At 38.3% G+C, this 19,151-nt stretch overlaps 3 protein-coding genes across 11 annotated transcripts; 2 read left to right on the top strand and 1 right to left on the bottom strand.

The window, feature by feature from the left end:
* The first annotated feature begins 376 nt into the window (after positions 1-376).
* LOC126631055 (phosphoribosylformylglycinamidine cyclo-ligase, chloroplastic/mitochondrial-like) lies at positions 377-2,766 on the top strand. The gene is made up of 8 exons (XM_050301208.1): positions 377-833; positions 948-1,042; positions 1,134-1,235; positions 1,330-1,389; positions 1,646-1,818; positions 1,918-2,020; positions 2,125-2,283; positions 2,415-2,766. The coding sequence occupies exons 1-8, from the start codon at positions 488-490 to the stop codon at positions 2,583-2,585; spliced, it is 1,209 nt and encodes a 402-aa protein (XP_050157165.1). The 5' UTR covers positions 377-487; the 3' UTR covers positions 2,586-2,766.
* A 3,760-nt stretch (positions 2,767-6,526) lies between these two features.
* Positions 6,527-18,484, bottom strand: LOC126631056 (myosin-2-like). 9 transcript variants are annotated; one of them, XM_050301210.1, is made up of 11 exons: positions 18,249-18,484; positions 17,393-17,591; positions 15,770-15,854; positions 15,589-15,698; positions 14,892-14,995; positions 14,629-14,766; positions 14,182-14,199; positions 14,047-14,111; positions 13,877-13,963; positions 13,703-13,780; positions 13,036-13,173 (listed from the first exon to the last, which is right to left on the bottom strand). In XM_050301210.1, the coding sequence occupies exons 1-10, from the start codon at positions 18,378-18,380 to the stop codon at positions 13,717-13,719; spliced, it is 1,002 nt and encodes a 333-aa protein (XP_050157167.1). In that variant the 5' UTR covers positions 18,381-18,484; the 3' UTR covers positions 13,036-13,173; positions 13,703-13,716. The 9 variants fall into 9 exon arrangements, 8 of the variants coding, with proteins under 8 accessions (XP_050157173.1, XP_050157172.1, XP_050157167.1 ...); XM_050301213.1 differs by having other exon boundaries at positions 14,892-14,920; XM_050301209.1 differs by lacking the exon at positions 15,589-15,698 and adding an exon at positions 15,462-15,571.
* Positions 11,478-12,458, top strand: LOC126631058 (uncharacterized). Its single transcript, XM_050301217.1, has 2 exons — positions 11,478-11,858; positions 12,036-12,458. The coding sequence occupies exons 1-2, from the start codon at positions 11,790-11,792 to the stop codon at positions 12,456-12,458; spliced, it is 492 nt and encodes a 163-aa protein (XP_050157174.1). The 5' UTR covers positions 11,478-11,789.
* Positions 18,485-19,151: the final 667 nt, after the last annotated feature.

Here is a 19,151-nt window from a genome sequence, read left to right as displayed (position 1 = left end):
AGAAATCCGAGTGTATTCAATAGGGATTTTAAAGATGTTTATAACATTTCAGGTGTATTCAATTAGAAATTGAATTTTGAAAAAAAAAATTAGAAATTGAATTTAAAGAATTTGATAAAGTTGAGGAATTAGAGAGAATTGAAGAGATTTGGTAGTGTATTTTAAGCATCCACAAATCTCACCTCTTCCCATGAGATTTCAAGGGAATTGAATCAAAATTTTATATGGAATCTCTACAAATCAATTAAATCCATAAAAATCCATAGATTTATAAATTCATTAAAATCTCTCAAATTCTCAATTGAATACACCCCATATCAAAAGCGCCTTTTTTGTTTTTTGGTTGAGAGGTAAATTTGAGAGGTAAATTTACGAAACAACAACCCTAGCCAAGGAGCCATTGCTTCAGCTCGCGTTTTATTCCCGCCACTCTCTCTTTGTGAGCTCCGTCGCTTTCGGCATAAACCCAGCTACTCACTCAGTTACCATGGTCTCCTCCTTGAAACCAAACACTCAGCTCTCTCGCTGCTTGCCCACTTCGCCCAGACCCTCTTTCTCCACCCCCAACTCCGCCCAAACCCAACTATGCACACTCCCACCTGGGTCTCACTCCGCCGCCTTCTCCGCCCTGTCCATGTCTTCCTCCCCCGAAACTTCCCGGAAAACCCACGTGCTTTCAGCCTCCAAAAACGAGTCCGGAGAAAGTGGCAGCGGCTATGACGGGCTGACGTATAAGGGCGCCGGTGTTGATATTGACGCCGGCGCGGAACTTGTTCGGCGAATTAAAAAAATGGCTCCCGGGATTGGAGGTTTTGGGGGTCTTTTCCCTTTCGGTACGAATATTGTTATTCTAGCTGTTTGAGTTTTTGATTACTTGGGGTGATCTGTGCTCTGTTTGTTTGAATTTTGGATTACTTTGGGCTGATGAACATTTGTGGTGATTGCAGATGATAAATACCTTGTTGCCGGGACGGATGGCGTCGGGACGAAGCTTAAGCTTGCTTTCGATACTGGAATTCACGATACCATTGGTATTGATTTGGTAATGCTGATTTTGTTTTCAAGTGAATTGTCATGTGGTACACAATTGTCATCGATTTGTTACTTCTGTGCTAATTAATCTCGATTCGCAGGTTGCTATGAGTGTCAATGACATTGTTACTTCTGGTGCTAAGCCATTATTTTTCCTTGATTACTATGCTACAAGCCGCCTCGATGTTGATCTTGCTGAAAAGGTAGAGCTCACAGTGCCTGAGTTGCTTGGGTTGTGTAAATATATATCACTAATTGAAGCTTACTCAAGTTTTGTGTTTGTTTTACCTTTTCTAGGTTGTAAAGGGTATTGTCGATGGTTGCCAACAATCTGACTGTGTTCTTTTAGGTGGAGAGGTACGCATGCTTAAGAATCAGTTCGTATGTTAATATGTATATCAAGCATATATTTTTGCTGTTTATTTGGATATATAGCATTTTGTCCCACACACATGTTAATACTTTGATAAGGTAGAGGCTCGCTGAATTGCATGTACCGAGCATATATAATTGCAGTTAATTTGTCTGTGTATGGTGTTTGTTCTTATTTTTTGCACATGTTATTACATATTTTGGATAAGGTAGGGCATCAATGAATTGCATATGTTTGCAGACTGCAGAGATGCCAGGATTTTATGCAGATGGTGAGTATGACCTCAGTGGTTTTGCTGTTGGAACTGTGAATAAAGATGCAGTGATTGATGGGAAAAACATTGTGGCTGGAGATGTCCTCGTTGGCCTACCCTCCAGTGGGGTTCATTCTAATGGTTTTTCTCTCGTAAGAAGGTTGGTCCTGTCAAATAAAATTAGTTCTTACTGGTTTTCATATGCTATTGTAACAGACGCAATTAGCCTGAAGAATTTTTTTCCGGTGTATCTTTACAGGGTTCTGGCGCACAGCGGTCTTTCTCTGAAGGATCAGCTACCCGGAGAAGATATTACATTAGGTGAAGCTTTGATGGCCCCAACTGTGATATACGTTAAGCAGGTGACCGCTAAACCGTGCATCCAATTATTTTGCATCTTTGCTTATCATTGGGTGTTTTGCTAGTTGCTGAAAATGCTCTCTTTTTTTCCATGCACCAATAACAGGTCCTTGACATAATCAGCAAGGGAGGCGTAAAGGGGATAGCCCACATCACGGGGGGTGGTTTCACAGACAATATACCTCGAGTGTTTCCAAAAGGCCTAGGCGCTGTCATCTATAATGGTTCTTGGGAAGTCCCGGCTGTTTTCAAATGGATCCAAGAGGTATAAATATATATAACATCCAGCAAACCCAATTTCGGATTTGAAACTTGTATTATATAAATCTCTTTGAGCTGGCATCTTGAAACTATGAACTCTATTGTTTTCTGATTGTTTTTAATTTCTATCACTAGGCTGGAAGAATAGAAGAGGCCGAGATGATGCGAACGTTTAACATGGGTGTTGGGATGGTTCTTGTTGTGAGTCGAGAGGCAGCTCATAGAATACTTGAGGAGGCAAACGGAGCAAATAAAGCTTACCGCATTGGTGAGGTTGTACGTGGTGAAGGAGTTAGTTACAGTTGAAATGTCTAATGTTCGAATCCTGTTTTAATATTTGCTCTTTTGAGCCAATTTGACAAGGTGAGGTACGAGGTAATGTAAGTGCGGCTTGGATTTTGCGGTTTATGTATCTTGACGTTCAGAAGTTCACTGGAATATGTATGTCAGAGTTGTCATGAAAGGTTGAAATCACCATGTTCTGGTACAGCTTTGTTTAAGTTATGTAGTGATCGCTTTCACCGCTAATGTTCGAATTTGATTCTGAATCTCGTATTCAGTGTGCAAAAAATACCTTATCGGCACTGGTACGCCCTGCATTTTTCATGCCGATGCTTTCAGCTAACCGGTGAACAACAGTTACACTACATAATTTAAGCATCCATACAGTATAGAGAATCGAACAACTTTGGGTTATGTGTTACGGTTGTTATTTCTGTTTCTAGGCTGGAGCCTTTTTTTTTTTTTTTTTAATCAACTTTGGGTTCATGTCTTCTGTTTTGCAATTCTGGTAGATACTAACTGTTCGTCTCTTTCTTGCAAAACATGGATGAGTAACGGAAACAAAAGAGAACCCCAGGGCTGGTCGAGCCTTCGCTCAATTCATTCAATTTCATTGGCCGTTGTAGCGTTGGCCCAACCCAATGCTCATTTCGGATGTTACCGCCATTCCCTCCCTCTCTTGGTTTGGTAAAACTCTTTTGATCAAATCAAAAGTAAAGTGTATTACGTAGGAATCAACCATTCATACGATTCTTTGATACAAAGAAATCACAAAAAATGGTTCGGTGGGTTTGGCTTCGTGCCTTGGTGTCAAAACCAGGGTATCCCATTGCTTTGGTGAAAATTATTTGTTATTTGGTGGTGCTTGGAGGGATCCGCAATCCACCTATCTGTTTTGCGTTGTATATTGCATTCAAAGGTATTAAATTTATGCAATTGTTATGTAGCCATCCAATAGGTGGCTCTTCTGTTTGAAATTTTTCCCTTTTTTTTTTTTTTTTGGCCCTCATGTTAGACGTTTTGTTTATGTGTTTAGATTGTTATTTTCTGTTTGTAGGCTCTGGAGCCTTCTTTTTTAATCAATTTTGGGTTCATGTCTTCTGTTTTGCAATTCTGGTAGATACTGATGCTTGCCAAACTCTTCGTCTCTTTCTTGCAGAACATGGATAAGTAAATTGCACGTCGTTTATAATTTTCATTGTTTTTTGTTTCCTTAGTTTTGTGGGAATTTCTTATGTGTCGTTGCAATTTCCTCTTCATAGGATAAATGGAAAGCGTGCTCCCAACTCCTATTGATCGGTTAAGACCATATACGAAGGTGGACAAAATCAAAGTTTGGATATGCAGTAATTGGAAATCCACGATCCCAAGAACTGTTCAGAAATACACTGCCCTGCACTGTATATTGGGTTACGAAGTAGTGAAAAATTGTTGTTTGATTTCTTTAAACAAAAGTAGAGACAGTGACAATTAACTGAGTAGACTGCTCATCTCGGGATTGTGCATCCACCATCTGTTCCCTCTCTTCTTTTTCTTTTTTTTTCCCTCAATTTTTCGGCTTCTTCGCTTATGATTGACACGTGGCTTTTTCCGTCTCAATTTTTTGTGCGCCCATGGATTTTTGTTTACATCTTACTTGAAATAATTTAACTATTTTGATTCATTATGTTTGCTTATGGTAACACTTTGATTTATGTGATGTTGTTTGTGTTGTGCATGATATGTGTTTTCATTTCTTTATCGACCGATTTTCTGACTTTTTTTTTTCCTCTTTTTTAATACAATGTGAAGCAACATGCTGTGGAGGGTTGTACACCGGATGTTGATCATGATGTTATGGCCTCCAAAATTGAAGCCAGTGGATGCTAAGAAATCACCGATTTTCGGACTGTTAGAATTAGAAGACAATACAGGGTAGTGTTGCATGAAACTCAGGTTTTGTTTAGCTCAAAAACAGTGTTTTAAAAATTAATGAAAACGTCTTCCCGCCTATCCCTCACCATCGATTTTTTGTATAAGATTACAACACACTATATCCTCGCTTGAACAGAGTTGATATTCTCACAAGTATTGTTAATGTATATGTGCATGTACATGGGTTAAAGTGTGTTTACATTTGTTTTCTAAAATGGACTTTAACGATCTGCATGTGTTTATCTTTTAAATAATAAAATGTCATTGGTTGTATAAGCGTTGTGCAACATCGTGAACCTAAACAGATTAATCAGAGGATTGCATACAAGTGTGACGTCTGTATCCAAAAGATAAGGGTTTTTTTCTTATGGATGTTCTTCGCAATTCTTTTCAATATTTGTTACTTTGCTGCTGTAAAAAAAAAAAAAAAGTGAAAATTTTATTTGTTGTTCCCTTTGTCAACAGAAAAGAGGAACTGATGGTTACGTTGTGGGCAGACATCAGAGAAGCTTTTTCTTCTTAGCCAACGAAGACGTTTTTTTTGCCAGCTGTTGTTGTTTTCACAAGTCTAAAACTGAAGCTCTACTTGGGTATTTTGTTTTCTTAAAAACTTATTTTTGTCTATTTATTTTGGTTTGTGCAGACGTTGTTTTGTTTAAATTTTCTAGATGTTTCATTGTTCTGCAATCTATTATATGTCTTTGGCCCGATTTGTCGTTATATGTTTTCCTTCTTCTTCATCGATTAGTTTACAAGTATCTTAATATATGAGTGATTAGTCACCCCTACTGATCATTTTCTTACTTTATTTTCTTTTTTATTCAGCCATATGTGTTAAGTAGATTTGAGCATGGTCAGTTTTTTTATTAATAGTTTGAAAATGATCAATATTGTGTTATGAATGAGTTAGTTGGTTTGAAATGCACCACATCATAAAGCTGATTGTCCCAACATTTTAAAAAGAAGAGTATCTACGTATTGTTGGTTATCTTAAAAATAATGCCTCCCTCTTCAAAACAAGCAACGAGGATGAAGTTTTGCAGAATGCTAGAAAGGTTACGATTGATGAATTAGCTTCTTCAGATCCGGAGTTGCACAAGGTATAAAAACTAATTTTGGTTTTTTGTGTTCTCTCAAAATTTTGTATTTTTAACAGAACTAAATTATGTTGTTGTTCTGACTGTTACAAATGTGTGACAAAACATATTACAGGATGATACATTTATGTGTCGAGCATCTGTTAGCGTTTTGACACATGCTTTGATTGGTGGTACAGTGTTTACCCGAACTGTGTAAAACAGATGCACAAGGATCTAACCACCGGGCAGCTCATTTGCCAAAAACATCCTTACCAGATTCCAACGCCTTGGTAATGTTAAATCGAATATTTAAAGCGAGGCTACCAAAAATTTGCTCTTTCTTTGTGCTGTGTTTGTTGTCATTAACTAATTGGAACAAATAAATATAGAGAAGGTTATTGACGTTCAGTACGGATATACAAATTCAGTTTGATAAGTTACGCAATCACACTTTAAAAAATTTTAAATTTGGGATTATAAAGCATTTTTACAATGGATGTACAGAATGGTTGCTAAACAAGCTATTGTTCGAAAATTTATTTTTGTTATCATTGTCTTCTCTTTGCTTTGTGTTTTTGTCTGACTTAAGTCATGTAAACTTAAATCTTATAATTTTTTTCCTGCTGTGGCAAAAAAAAAAAAAAAAAAAATCTTCCCTTTGTTTCCTTTTCCTTTTTCTCTTTTCTTATATCTGGTTACCTGTGAGGGTTATATAATTCTATAAAGTTACCTTACATGTGTAATCTGTTTTTATTGTACTTTTTTACATATTGAGTTTGTGGCAATCTGTGACTCTCAAAAATCTCATCAAGTTCAGTTTCCAAATGTTGGTACAAAGTCAACCTCATTCTCGAAGATGAAGCAAATGGAACTTTTTGGCATGCCCTGTGACACACCCCAACCTAGATCAAGGCATGCTGGCCGTCACGTGAGGGTGACGTAGCCATGTGCGCAGTGCAGAAGTGATAAGGATATAGAAATGCGAGTGTCGAGATTTAGGTGTGATTACAAATAATCAGAGCGTAGATAGCCTAAGTGCAGTCCAGCAGGACAATACTAATTATACAATATTAGAGATGGTCCTACATTAGTGATAATCTGTCAGAACCGCCGTCGATTCCTCGTGAGCCACCAACAAGCAATCCTACCTAAAACCTGGAGGGGCGCAAAACAGAAAGTGTGAGTGGGCAAAAAATAAAGCTTTTCAAATCCATTTCAATTATCAAAAGTAGTAACCCCTCGCCGTAAAACCTGTATAATTCCCAGAAAACAACAGGCATGTCTATATCTCAAAATCACATACGAAATAACAATTTCACAATCTGAAATGGTATGCCATCCGGAGTCACCTAACGTAACCTGTACGGCTGGATCTATAGCTCATCAACTGGTTTTCTGCACACAAGTCGGAACCACCTAAAGTTGTATGTACGACAGGCTAAGTGTAAATAAATACGCTCAAGTGCTACGATCACGTGAAGGCTGTGCAAAGTATCGCAAGTCACCTACGACTCGGAATCACCTAATGTGGTCTGTACGACAGGCTGGCACCTACCTTGGATCCAAGGTGAGCATGTGGTGCAGGAGGTGAACGATCACGTGAAGGTTAGGCCCTGTCCTCAGGCGGAGCACTAACACCGAGGTGCAGGTTTATGAGCTCTAAATGCATCAAATGTAATCATAACCATACAACTCACATCATCCACAATCTATAAACTCACCTGGAACTTACATAAGCGCCCGCAGCGTCAACAACAACATATGCAACTTCTAAATACATATTCTAAGTATAAAACATTTGGCATGGCATTTCCAAATTTTTCAATGTCCAATGCGCCGGCCAAGGTACGGCCACACGCATAGGCACGTGCCTGGCACGCTGGACAGAAACCCTAACAACGTTTGGGAATATTCCGTTAAAAATCAGCATATACCGTTATTTTTACTTGACGCCGTTAGCATATTTCGTCAACTTTGACAGAATATTCTCCTCATTCTTCCTTGGTTCGTTGGAGTCCGGCGCCAGCCACCGCTATTATTGCCAGATTCTAGGAAAATTTCAAACCTTAATATCTCATCCATTTTTCAACCAAAATTCATAAAATTTATATCAATGTGAAGCTTAGGATGAAAGGAACATATCCTTACCACTTTTAGGTCCTATAACCAATGGAATTTGGTCGGAAAAATCTCGATAGTCCAGCCACCCCTGCAACTCTTCGAACTCGAGTGTTCCGACGTCCAAAACCTTCTAAAACTCTTCTATAAGCTTCGTGAAGAAGTTCTAAGGCTCCCTAGGACCCTAAAACTCGACGAAACATCCGCGATCAAGACGGAGCAAATTACACCCCTTGCCGGAGCTCGGATATTTCGAGTTTCCGAGGTCCCAACGTCGAACTAAAGGTATGGTTCAACTCCTAAGCTTGCAAGGAGTCCAAATCTCGCCTCCATAGACTTGATCCACGACTGGTGAAGCTCGTTGAGAGATTGACCGTACGATTGTACGAAAAAGGAAAGAAAATCCGAGAGGGAAAGAGAGAGAGAGAGTCAACGGATGTGTGGTCCAGATTGGTCACGATATAAAATCCTTACATTCTAATTGAGTCCAACTAATTAGGACTTATCCATTTTTATCATTGTTAGCCAATAAATAATTATAAAAGTAACTTCATCATGGCAATAATCATATCCAGCACCGTTCCATGATTGTTATCAACCTTTAAAATCAAATTTAGCATCAGTATGTTTTGCCTCTATTTCAATCTTAACCATAAGCGGCTACAATTTTGTATTAATTACCGTTATCGATTGTTCTTAACATATGATCATCAGATCCCAATACGTCTGCAATCGTTTTCCCTACCTTATCATATGTGAAATGATTATATTTGCACTCATTTTTATTCATTGCAAACAGAATTTGGATATGTTTCAGTTTCCTACAGCCAAATTGAAAGCAACCTGAAAGAGCTACGTCTATTCATCGTCTTCAAGGTATAACATTGATCACTCTTAACTTTTAATTTCTTTTTCAACTTTTTTTCCGTATGCATTTCTTCAATAGATATTGATATGGTCACTTACAGCATAAAAAAAAACTTTTTTTTTTGTCAATATTTAAGTTTTTCTTAATTTTCTTCATGAACCACATCAGCCCATAACTCTGTAACCATCCAAGTATAGAACTTATCCATTTTTATCATTGTGGTATCAATACAAATTTTCTCTTATGCTTTCAGGTGGGATTGGTTTTAAAACACAAGAAAAATTAAATTGATCCCATTGTTCTCTACACAAAAATTCCATCGACCCAAAAACCTCACATGGAAAACAAACGTATTCACCTCTTTTTTATTCTGCTTCTCCTTTGTTTTTACCTATTTTTAAATTTTTTTCACAGCGTTTTCTTTTTCAGGATTAGGTTTAGCACACAGTTTTTAAACATGTTAAAGCCTATTTGTTTTAAGTGTTTTGCTTCATTTTTTAACATTCATTTGGGTTTTTTATTGATATCAATTTGGTCAGGTTTTCATTACTTGCAAAGCATGGAAAATCTTGGATCCCTTGACATTTATCCAATCGATAAATTCATGACATTCTTTTTGGTGAAACACTAAAGGTCCCATACGCCAATTTCTCTTTTATCATCATCAGCAAACTATTCTTATCATCTTGAGCCCAACTTCAGCCAGTCCGCATTTACTAATAAAACGATTGTGACTGGGAAGGAAGGGTCATAAAAATTAATGTTCAGTTCCTCTAATTAGTAATCATTAATCTTGTTTGGGAGAATGTAATTGAGTGGAAAATTTTGTGTATCAATTCTATAACTGTAAACCTAATATTCCTAGTTCCATCATTTCAGAATTACTTTGTATCCTTTCTTTTATTCGAGCGGTATTTTAATCTAATTTAATAATGAGAGGGAGATATCAAACTTTAGTGTAAGGAGGACGCAGATTTCTCAAGCCCTTTAGCTACCCCAAGTCAGAAGATAAATTACTCATCCTTCACGTGTGATCGCTTCTAATCCCCTCAAAATTTACATTCATTCACCTTTACCCTCTAGCTATACTTTAAATTTACAAGTTATCCAATCCAATACAATCCTAGGCACCAAAATCCCTCATCCAAACATATTGCTAAGAAGTTGAATATAGAATAATAATAATAACAACAATTATATAATGTAAACTGCTGTTAGAAAGATAATAAAAAAATTAAAAATAAAAAAACACATTGGAAAAGTAGGTACTAATCACTTCATACACAGGCAATATGAACATATATTTTCCACATCTTCAATAACAAGATCTATACTAGCACATTACATCAATGCCAACAGATTATACACAAACTACGACAACTAATCAATTAAGAAATAACGGCTGAAAGCATTTAGGGAAGTCCCTAGTTTTCTGTTCACATGATCCCAAAGGTTCCGAATCCGGAGTCTGTTGCTCAATTCAATCCCATTAGCCTGTGCAACTTTTCTTATAAGGTACTTTCTAAAATCTTAGCCAATCGTCTTAAACCCCTCTTACCGAAGTTAATTTCTCCATTGCATAATGCTTTTGTAGCAGGCCGGCATATTCAAGATAATATTCTGATTGCCCATGAGATTTCCATTTCATGAAACTAAGAAGAACTAAGAGAAAGTTTGAACTGGGTATAAAGTTGGATATGAATAAAGCTTACGATCGTGTGGAGTGAGATTTCTTGGAGGAGGTTATGGTCAACATGGGGTTCAATCGAAGATGAATTGATTTAATTATGAAGTGTGTGGTTACTGTTGATTTCTCCGTTATAATCAATGGCATACCTGGTAGGAAATTTCTTCCTTCTCGTGGACTTCGGCAAGGGGATCCTCTCTCACCCTACCTTTTCTTGTTTGTAAGTGATGTTCTTGCTTTGCTAATTCAAAAAGCTGTGGATTTGGATTATATTGAAGGAATTAAAATTAGTTCAAATTGTCCAAGTATTTTGCATATGTTCTTTGCGGATGATACCTTGATTTTTCTCCAGGCCAATCAACAAAATTGCAGGAACATTATTAAGATTTTAAATGCTTATTGTGATGCTTCGTGCCAGCAAGTTAGTCTTAATAAATCAAGTATGTATCTCAGTGCTAATACCCCAAGAAATGTAATGGAAGAATAGGGTGCTATTGGAATGCAAATTGTTGGTAATCCTGGTACTTATCTTGGTTTGCCAACAATTTTGGGTAGGTCTAAACGTCAAGCTTTGGGGTATATTAAGGATCGATTATTAAGGAAAATCCAGGGATAGAAACAGAAGTTGTTGTCTCATGCGGGAAAGAAGATGCTTATTAAAGCGGTTGCTCAAGCTGTACCAGTTTACCCAATGAATATTTTTAAATTTCCTGCTAGTATCTGTAAAGAATTTGACTCTTGTGGCTGGGTTTTGGTGGGGACAAAATTATGATGATAAAAAGATTCGCTGGGTTAGTTGGGATGTATTAGGTTTGCCAAAACAAGAGGGAGGTTTGGGTTTCAGGAACTTACAGGAGTTTAATGTGGCTTTGTTGGCTAAACAATGTTGGAGAATGGTGATGGAGCCGGAATCCTTATGGGTGAGAGTTATGAAGGCAAAATACTTTCTGAATTCATCATTTCTGGAAGCTAAAAAAAGGAAGTAGAGCTTCGTGGGCTTGGGCAAGCTTATTGGAAAGGAGAGAGATTTTATTGGGCAATGCTCAATGGCAGGTGATGAATGGTGAAACAATACGGTTATGGGTCGATCGATGGATTCCTTCATTACAAAATGGGCATCCTAATCCTTGTGAGGATTCTAATATAAACCCAAACCAAAATGTTGCTTCTATAACTCGGCCTTCCTCTCAAGAATGGGATCTTCAACCCATTAGTTCTTGCATCTCTCAGAGGGAGCTTAATGAGATAAAAGAAATACAAATTGGGGATCCTTCCTGTAATGATAGATTAATTTGGCCTTTGGAGAAAAGGGGTGTCTATACGATGAAATCGGGTTATCATTGGATTCATGATAAGGAGTCTAATCGAAACCGGAGCTCTTCCTCCAGGCATAAATTAGTTGCCAAGTCTGGAAATGCATCTGGAAGCTGGAAACCCCTCCTAAAATTCGCACTTTTATGTGGAGAGTTCTCCATAGAGCTCTTGCTACAAGGTTGGCCCTCTTTAAGAGACGTGTTGCTGACTCTCCATTATGCCCCATTTGTAATGAGTAAGAGGAGACTATGGAGCATATGTTTTTTCTTTGTCCATTGGTTGAATCTGTCTGGTTTGGAGAACAACTTAACTATAAGGTGAATAAACATGAAATTGATACTTTTAATAATTCGTTGCACTTTTTAATTGTGCATATCATGGGCAATAAGTAGGATAAAACATGAATTTTGTCACAAGTGGCGTTCACTTGTTGGAGTATTTGGAAAGAGAGATGTAATGCTATTTTCAATCAAAAGAGTGTGTCACCTTTGCAGGTTATTCACAAGATTAGATGTGCTTATGCTGCTTTTATGGAGGCTACTAAGAGAACTCAAAGGGCTATAAGCGGGATGCGGACAAGTTCAGACAACCATGGAAATCTAGAAGGTAATTCTCAACCCATATATGCTTGGTCTCCTCTTGATCGGTCTTTGTTTAAAGTAAATGTGGACACTAGCTGGAATGCTACAACGAAGAAAGGAAATGTTGCAATAGTGATTCGAGATTTGAATGGTAAGTTTGTTGCTGCAAGGAAATTATGTATTTCGGCTTCAAGCGTTCAAGTGGCGGAGGCTAAGGCAATTTTGGAGGGATGTATGCCTGCCAAGAACTTGGAGCTAGACAAAATCATTATGGAATCTGATTCAAAGGAAGTAATTTTAAGTTTATGTGATTCCACTTTCAATGGCAGGATTTAGGGTGACACAAAGTTGTGGTTTGTGTCGGGTCTTTATTCCCTTTGTCACTCTGTTGTAGTTTATTATGTTATGTTTGTGGGTTGGTCCTTGCTTTGATCTCCCTTGTATCTTTATTGGCTTTGCCCTGGTTATAAATCCAGTTTACCAAAAAAAAATACTACCCCACACCAAATTCACCGATCTGTGATGCCATGTATGTAAACAGAGGAGAAGCTAATGAAGAAGGAGAGGTAGCTTACTGAGAAGGTTCCTTTCTTCAATCATCCTCTTAGGTATCTCCTTCTTGGTCCATCATGAGACGGTGATTGATCATCTAAAACAAGATATTACAATGCTCTTGAGCCTATCTTTCCCCACCATTTTCTCCGTCGCTTTTCCTCCTGTGTGCCAAATTTTATGAAGCTTTGTCTTTGTCTCCCGTAATCTTGCCTTGTACTCTTTCGTCCAGGACTCAAAGCGGTGTTCAGGTTTTTGTATCATCGCCGAATATCTGTCTCCACTGCTCAAATTCCCTCAACAGATTGCTGACTGCATTTGAACTGCCGTTAGCCTGACACCCTGCTCCATTAAAGGGTGTGCTTGCACCAGGAGTTCCAGGTCCCAAAGATGTGGCTTCTTCAGAATCGTAGCGGGGTGATGAAACAGAACCTAGTCTTCCAGGTTGACCAGCAGTATTGTCAGATGCAAAACTCCTTCTGGCTGCAGAAAGACTCGTCTGCATAATAATGAGCATTAAAGGTGATACAAAGTTCAAGCTCAGTAGAAGAGCTGGCCACATACTTGATAACGAAATCCACCAGATTCACATAATGGCTTTAACGAAAGAGGCAAATACTTTGATCACTTCAGAAAAGCACCCTTCTTACTTTGCAATGGGAGAAGAGCGCCCAATGAATTTTACAATTAAGAATCAATTAGAACATTACAAGTGAAATGGATAGTTGAGGGGTTTTCCTCCAGCTGAGCTATTGAAGTGTTTCTTTAAAAAAATATACAGAAAACAGAAGACTAATACCACCAAATTCATAGCTTTTATAGCCATCATGCAATGTGGAACTCTATTAAGATATCATAAGCATTCAAATCAAGGTAAAGCAAACATGTAAAGGCACAACCCCTCATTGTCATAAATTATACGAGTTGATTTGAATGTCATATATACTATACAGTGAAGATGAATCTAATGAACTTGTGACGAAAAATTAGCAGGTCAATGATATAGAAGGCTTAAATCAATGAAATACCTTCTCAAATAGATTCAAGCATTCTTGATTGTCTTGAAAATCAACTTTAGTCCAATCAACCCCATCCAATTCACATTCCTGAAGTAAAAGGATTGTCACAATTCAAACGTTTAGTCATAACATGTAGCCTGACACTAAGTAACCTTAATGCTACATTGCACTTGAGATGCTCACCTCCTGCTCAAGCTTATATAATTGTCGGTTGAAATGTTGCTGCAGCCTCTCATTTGCATAATTAATACACATTTGTTCAAAGCCGTTCTTTGAAAAATAGCCCTTAAGATCATTACTAAATACACAAATCTTATTGCAAACATCACCAAAAGTGAAGTATATATTATTACCTGGAATGACTCAAACCCGTAAATACCAAGTATACTGATGGATCTCCCAGTACAGCATTTCCCCACTGCAAGTGACTAGTTAATTTGTTCTACAAGCCAGTCAAACAAGCTCACAAAGATAAATTTTGCCAATACCTTTCTTGCAACAATTGCCTGAATACAAGAGAAAGAAAGAAAAAACAAGCCTCATTTTCATAAAAAAAAAATGCATTTAATAGCTGTCAGGACTCAAGCATAGATTGTTACATAAACTAACAGGTTGAGTGTCAATCTAACAAAACAAACACATTCTGAGACTGCAGATAGTTGACATGGAATGAAATCAGAAACTGAGGAAAATCTCAGACAAAACTTGGGATAGACAAAATCTTAAAGGTCACACTCTTAACACTGCTCAATAATATGACTGCAGTTGTGGACCTAAAAATGCCATTCCAGTGATGCAGTTAATGACCAAATATAAAAGCTAAGTAGTTAGAACTATCACTAAAAATCCAAGCCAGGAATGCAACTGGCTTAGAATCAGCATTGTATGCAAAAGATCCCACGGAAAGATCACCAAGTGAATGACCTGTATATTACCTTCATCAGCCAACACTTCCACATGCTTCTCATTGTCAATTGCTTGAAATGATATGTTTCCCAGCCATAACACTGCGGCCAGCAATGAAAGCATGTGTTCTTGATCTTCCTTACAGACTTGAACAACATCAGCACTTCCTGAGAAGATGCGAAAACAATAAAACAAGGAAGAAAGTGACACTTTGGTTATAGAAGGAACAAACCAGAAAAGAAAGTGTATTGACTGCTTGAATGGTGATATAAACAACTATCTGTTTACTTACCAGAAGTATATGAAACTTCCGCGCATCACCTACACCATCAATTTCCAAACAATCACTCTGATTAAGATACTTGTACTCACTAGCCCTTTTAACGTTTAGCCTCACTGCAATTAAAAACAAACAATGATTCCCTAATACTTGCACAGAAGAACTGTTGAAGGTTCTAATTTTGTAAAATAACCGAACTAAAAAATTAAAAGGCAAATGGTTATCATAGAACTTGTATATGAAATTATGAACTCATTTAAGCAAGGGCCATTACTCATAACTGATCATTGCTAATTATCATATGAACCAGTTGTAAAAAGCAATCAAGAAGACTGGAAAAAGTCAACTCAATGCTTCTACTAACACGCCATGTTCTAAGAGACGCTAGGTGCTAGTTAGGCGGGGGGCTAGGACTTAGTGCTTAGGCGGACTAGACGAATTTAAGTTAATTTATTACATATCATAAAATAAGTGTCTATTTAAAATATACATAATTGCAAAATACAATAACATGTAGACTAAAAAGTATTAAAACATATTGGAGACATGAGAAATAAGCATATAATTGCAATTAACGCTTACCCCATAATTGTCCGCCGCTGTACGGGTCGTTCGCTGCAGCTTGGTGTAAAAGGTCCCTCACAAACTCTACTGCTCGAGCCCCATCTGCAGGAAGATCTCGGAGAATGATGCTGCAAACAACGCTTACCCCATAATTGTCCGCCGCTGTACGGGTCGTTCGCTGCAGCTTGGTGTAAAAGGTCCCTCACAAACTCTACTGCTCGAGCCCCATCTGCAGGAAGATCTCGGAGAATGATGCTGCAAACAAAAATCTGTTAGCAGAAGAATGACTTCATATTGCAAAAATATTACATTATATTTTGACTTACTGGTCTGATCCAGACCCCGCAGCTGCTGGCCACTGACCACCACCATTATCATCCTTTGTAAAGGAGCTGGTCCTCCAGCTCGGCGACCGCTCCGCCACCGTCGTCGAAGCGTCCTTTTTGCTTTTTCAAGCCTACTGCTTGTAAACCTGAGTCTCTCATGGCGTTTTTGGACCCAAAAATCATTTGGGTTCTCAAAACTCCATTCCGGTTCCTATTGACGAAGAGCAAACAACCCTTTATATTTTTAAAATTTTCCCATGTATTTTCTTCTTGCCGCATTCCTACTGCTGTAAATCTGACTCAGAAAGTTGATTTCCTACGGCTGTAAATCTGCTCTTCGTCAATAGGAACCGGAAAGGAGTTTTGAGAACCCCAAATGATTTTTGTAAAGGCACTGACCACCCTCCATTATCATCCTTTGTAAAGGCACTGGTGAAGCCATGACATTGTAGATCTGCTGGTGAGAACTGTTAAGATCCCAGCCAACGACCAGGGCACCGGCGGGATCACAACACCTAAACTGGTAAGCCGTAAATGCCGCTCTATGGCAAACTCATCATCTGTTATTAATAATATAGTATTTTAGGAACCAACAAACTGATGATATATTAAAAGAAAATAGACAATGATTGGTAAAAGAAAAACCCAGAAAATAAAAATAAAAATTTTACCTCTTCACGAACCTGCTTGAGCATCAGCCACCAACTTCCGGTTACGCCGTTCATGGTCATGTAAATGTCGCCCCATCCCCAATGCAGCTTCGGGCATGATTCGCTGAGAATAAATCCCCATAAATCACAGAGCCTAGAATCACACGGGACGACCAATATCGCTTATGCGCACTCTACAGATATACTTGTAGCCATGGATTCTAGGCTCTCTGATTTATGGGAATTTATTCTCTACGAATCATGCCCGAATCTGCATTGGGGGTGGGGCGACATTTACATGACCATGAACGGCATAACCGGAAGTTGGTGGCTGATGCTCAAGCAGGTTCGTGAAGAGGTAAAATTTTTATTTTTATTTTCTGGGTTTTTCTTTTACCAATCATTGTCTATTTTCTTTTAATATGGCATCAGTTTGTTGGTTCCTAAAATACTATATTATTAATAACAGATGATGAGTTTGCCATAGAGCGGCATTTACGGCTTACCAGTTTAGGTGTTGTGATCCCGCCGGTGCCCTGGTCGTTGGCTGGGATCTTAACAGTTCTCACCAGCAGATCTACAATGTCATGGCTTCACCAGTGCCTTTACAAAGGATGATAATGGAGGGTGGTCAGTGCCTTTACAAAAATCATTTGGGGTTCTCAAAACTCCTTTCCGGTTCCTATTGACGAAGAGCAGATTTACAGCCGTAGGAAATCAACTTTCTGAGTCAGATTTACAGTAGGAATGCGGCAAGAAGAAAATACATGGGAAAATTTTAAAAATATAAAGGGTTGTTTGCTCTTCGTCAATAGGAACCGGAATGGAGTTTTGAGAACCCAAATGATTTTTGGGTCCAAAAACGCCATGAGAGACTCAAGTTTACAAGCAGTAGGCTTGAAAAAGCAAAAAGGACGCTTCGACGACGACGGTGGCGGAGCGGTCGCCGAGCTGGAGGACGCCTGAGCTGGCGCCGGCCCACCAGGAGCAGATGCTTGAGCCATCGGTGGTGGCAAGTGAGCTTGCGCCGCCATCGGAAGGACGAAGACTCCTGGACCATCCTTTTCGGCCAACTTCACCACAGAATCTTTCGAGGCAACTGGTAAGGGCCCTGCGGTGTAAATACTTTTCATGCCACCATAAGCTGGCATTCTCTTTCCTAGCTGAGACTCCTTGCACAGAAGAACAAATTGCTTAATGACCTCCCTGTTGATCTTTTTCGATGCAACTTCAGGGGTTCTCAAGAAAAGGCATGTTTATTGGGACTCAGAAAATACCAAAAGAATTACATTGTTCCCGGAAACCCTCTGAGTCAAAAATACTGAATAGAAAAGTGTTTCGGGAACGTGAAATCAACTTTCTGAGTCAGATTTACAGCAGTAGGATTGCGGCAAGAAGAAAATACATAGGAAAATTTTAAAAATATAAAGGGTTGTTTGCTCTTCGTCAATAGGAACCGGAAAGGAGTTTTGAGAACCCCAAATGATCCCAAAAATCGCCATGAGCGACTCAGGTTTAGTAGGCTTGAAAAAGCAAAAAGGACCACCCTAAAAAAAATAACTAAAAATAAAAAAAAATTGAAAATACATTGAAAAAGCAGTAGGCACTCCAGAACCGCCGGTTCCTCTACGAACGACTGAAACCATGGAGGAGCGCCGGTGTTTCGAAGACCAAACAATAACTAAAAATTAAAAAATACTCAGAAATATTTTTAAAATTTGTAAAAACTTAAAAGTAAACGAAAATTTGGAGTTTTGAGTTTTCAAAAACATAAAACTAAAAGGAAAACGTAGAAAAATACCAACAGAGGAAGGAGAATGAGGGCTTACATCGTAGTGGTGTTGGTCTCTCGCCGCCGCAACCTCCACTATCAACTGGGTGGCCCTGACATCTCCGAACTTCCGGTAGCCAGGCCTCGTCGGATACGCGACGGCACCGCCAGGCGGGACGTCAGGGTACATTGTAAAACGTGTTTCACTGGCCCTCTGGCTAGAGAGAGAGAGAGGGATTTTGAAATTGAGAGAGAGAGAGAGAGAGGGGGGGGGGGAGTACGGGTTTTGGCGTCCTTCAGAGACCTATAGTGGGTGTCGTTGCAAGCTTTTTTGGTTGAAGCAGCTGAAAAGTATTGATTGGGGCATGACCATTTTACCCTTACACTACACGCCTTGTAATTGGGCAGCTGATAATTGATTATTATTATTTTTGTTTATGTTAAAGTTGTTATATATTTGGGTGTTTATTTGTAGGTCTGATACGTCAATGCATATGGTCATGTCTTTATTATAAAAATAGTATAAATGATAATACAAATATATGATAAAAATAACATTTTTGTTATTTTTTAAGACCAGCAGCGCAATAATTAATGTATATTGATTAAAGATTTCCAAGAAAAATTTAGAATACTATGTTCCTAGTCCTTCTTATTACGTTGTTTCACTCGTTACCACCACGCCACCTTTAAGTCTATAAGTTGCCGCCCACTGAGATTACATGGGCGACGGCGTTCGGTTGTCATGTGAGATCCCAATCCACATGTTGACTGTTTTTTTTTTTTTTATCGTTATAACGAAAAATTATTTTATCAAGTATCAAATTTGGAATTGTTATTGGTACTCTAAAAATTTCGTTTTGAGCTCTAAACTTTTAATAACTAGAAAAAAAATGTACACTTATGAGAAAAGTAGAATAAAATTTTTAAAATGCTAATAATAATTTTTATTTTTACTTTT

This window comes from Malus sylvestris, chromosome 8, assembly GCF_916048215.2.
Source record: "Malus sylvestris chromosome 8, drMalSylv7.2, whole genome shotgun sequence".
Taxonomy (NCBI): domain Eukaryota; kingdom Viridiplantae; phylum Streptophyta; class Magnoliopsida; order Rosales; family Rosaceae; genus Malus; species Malus sylvestris.
Note: the sequence above shows the minus strand (reverse complement) of the source record. Positions and strands in the feature narration are given on the sequence as shown.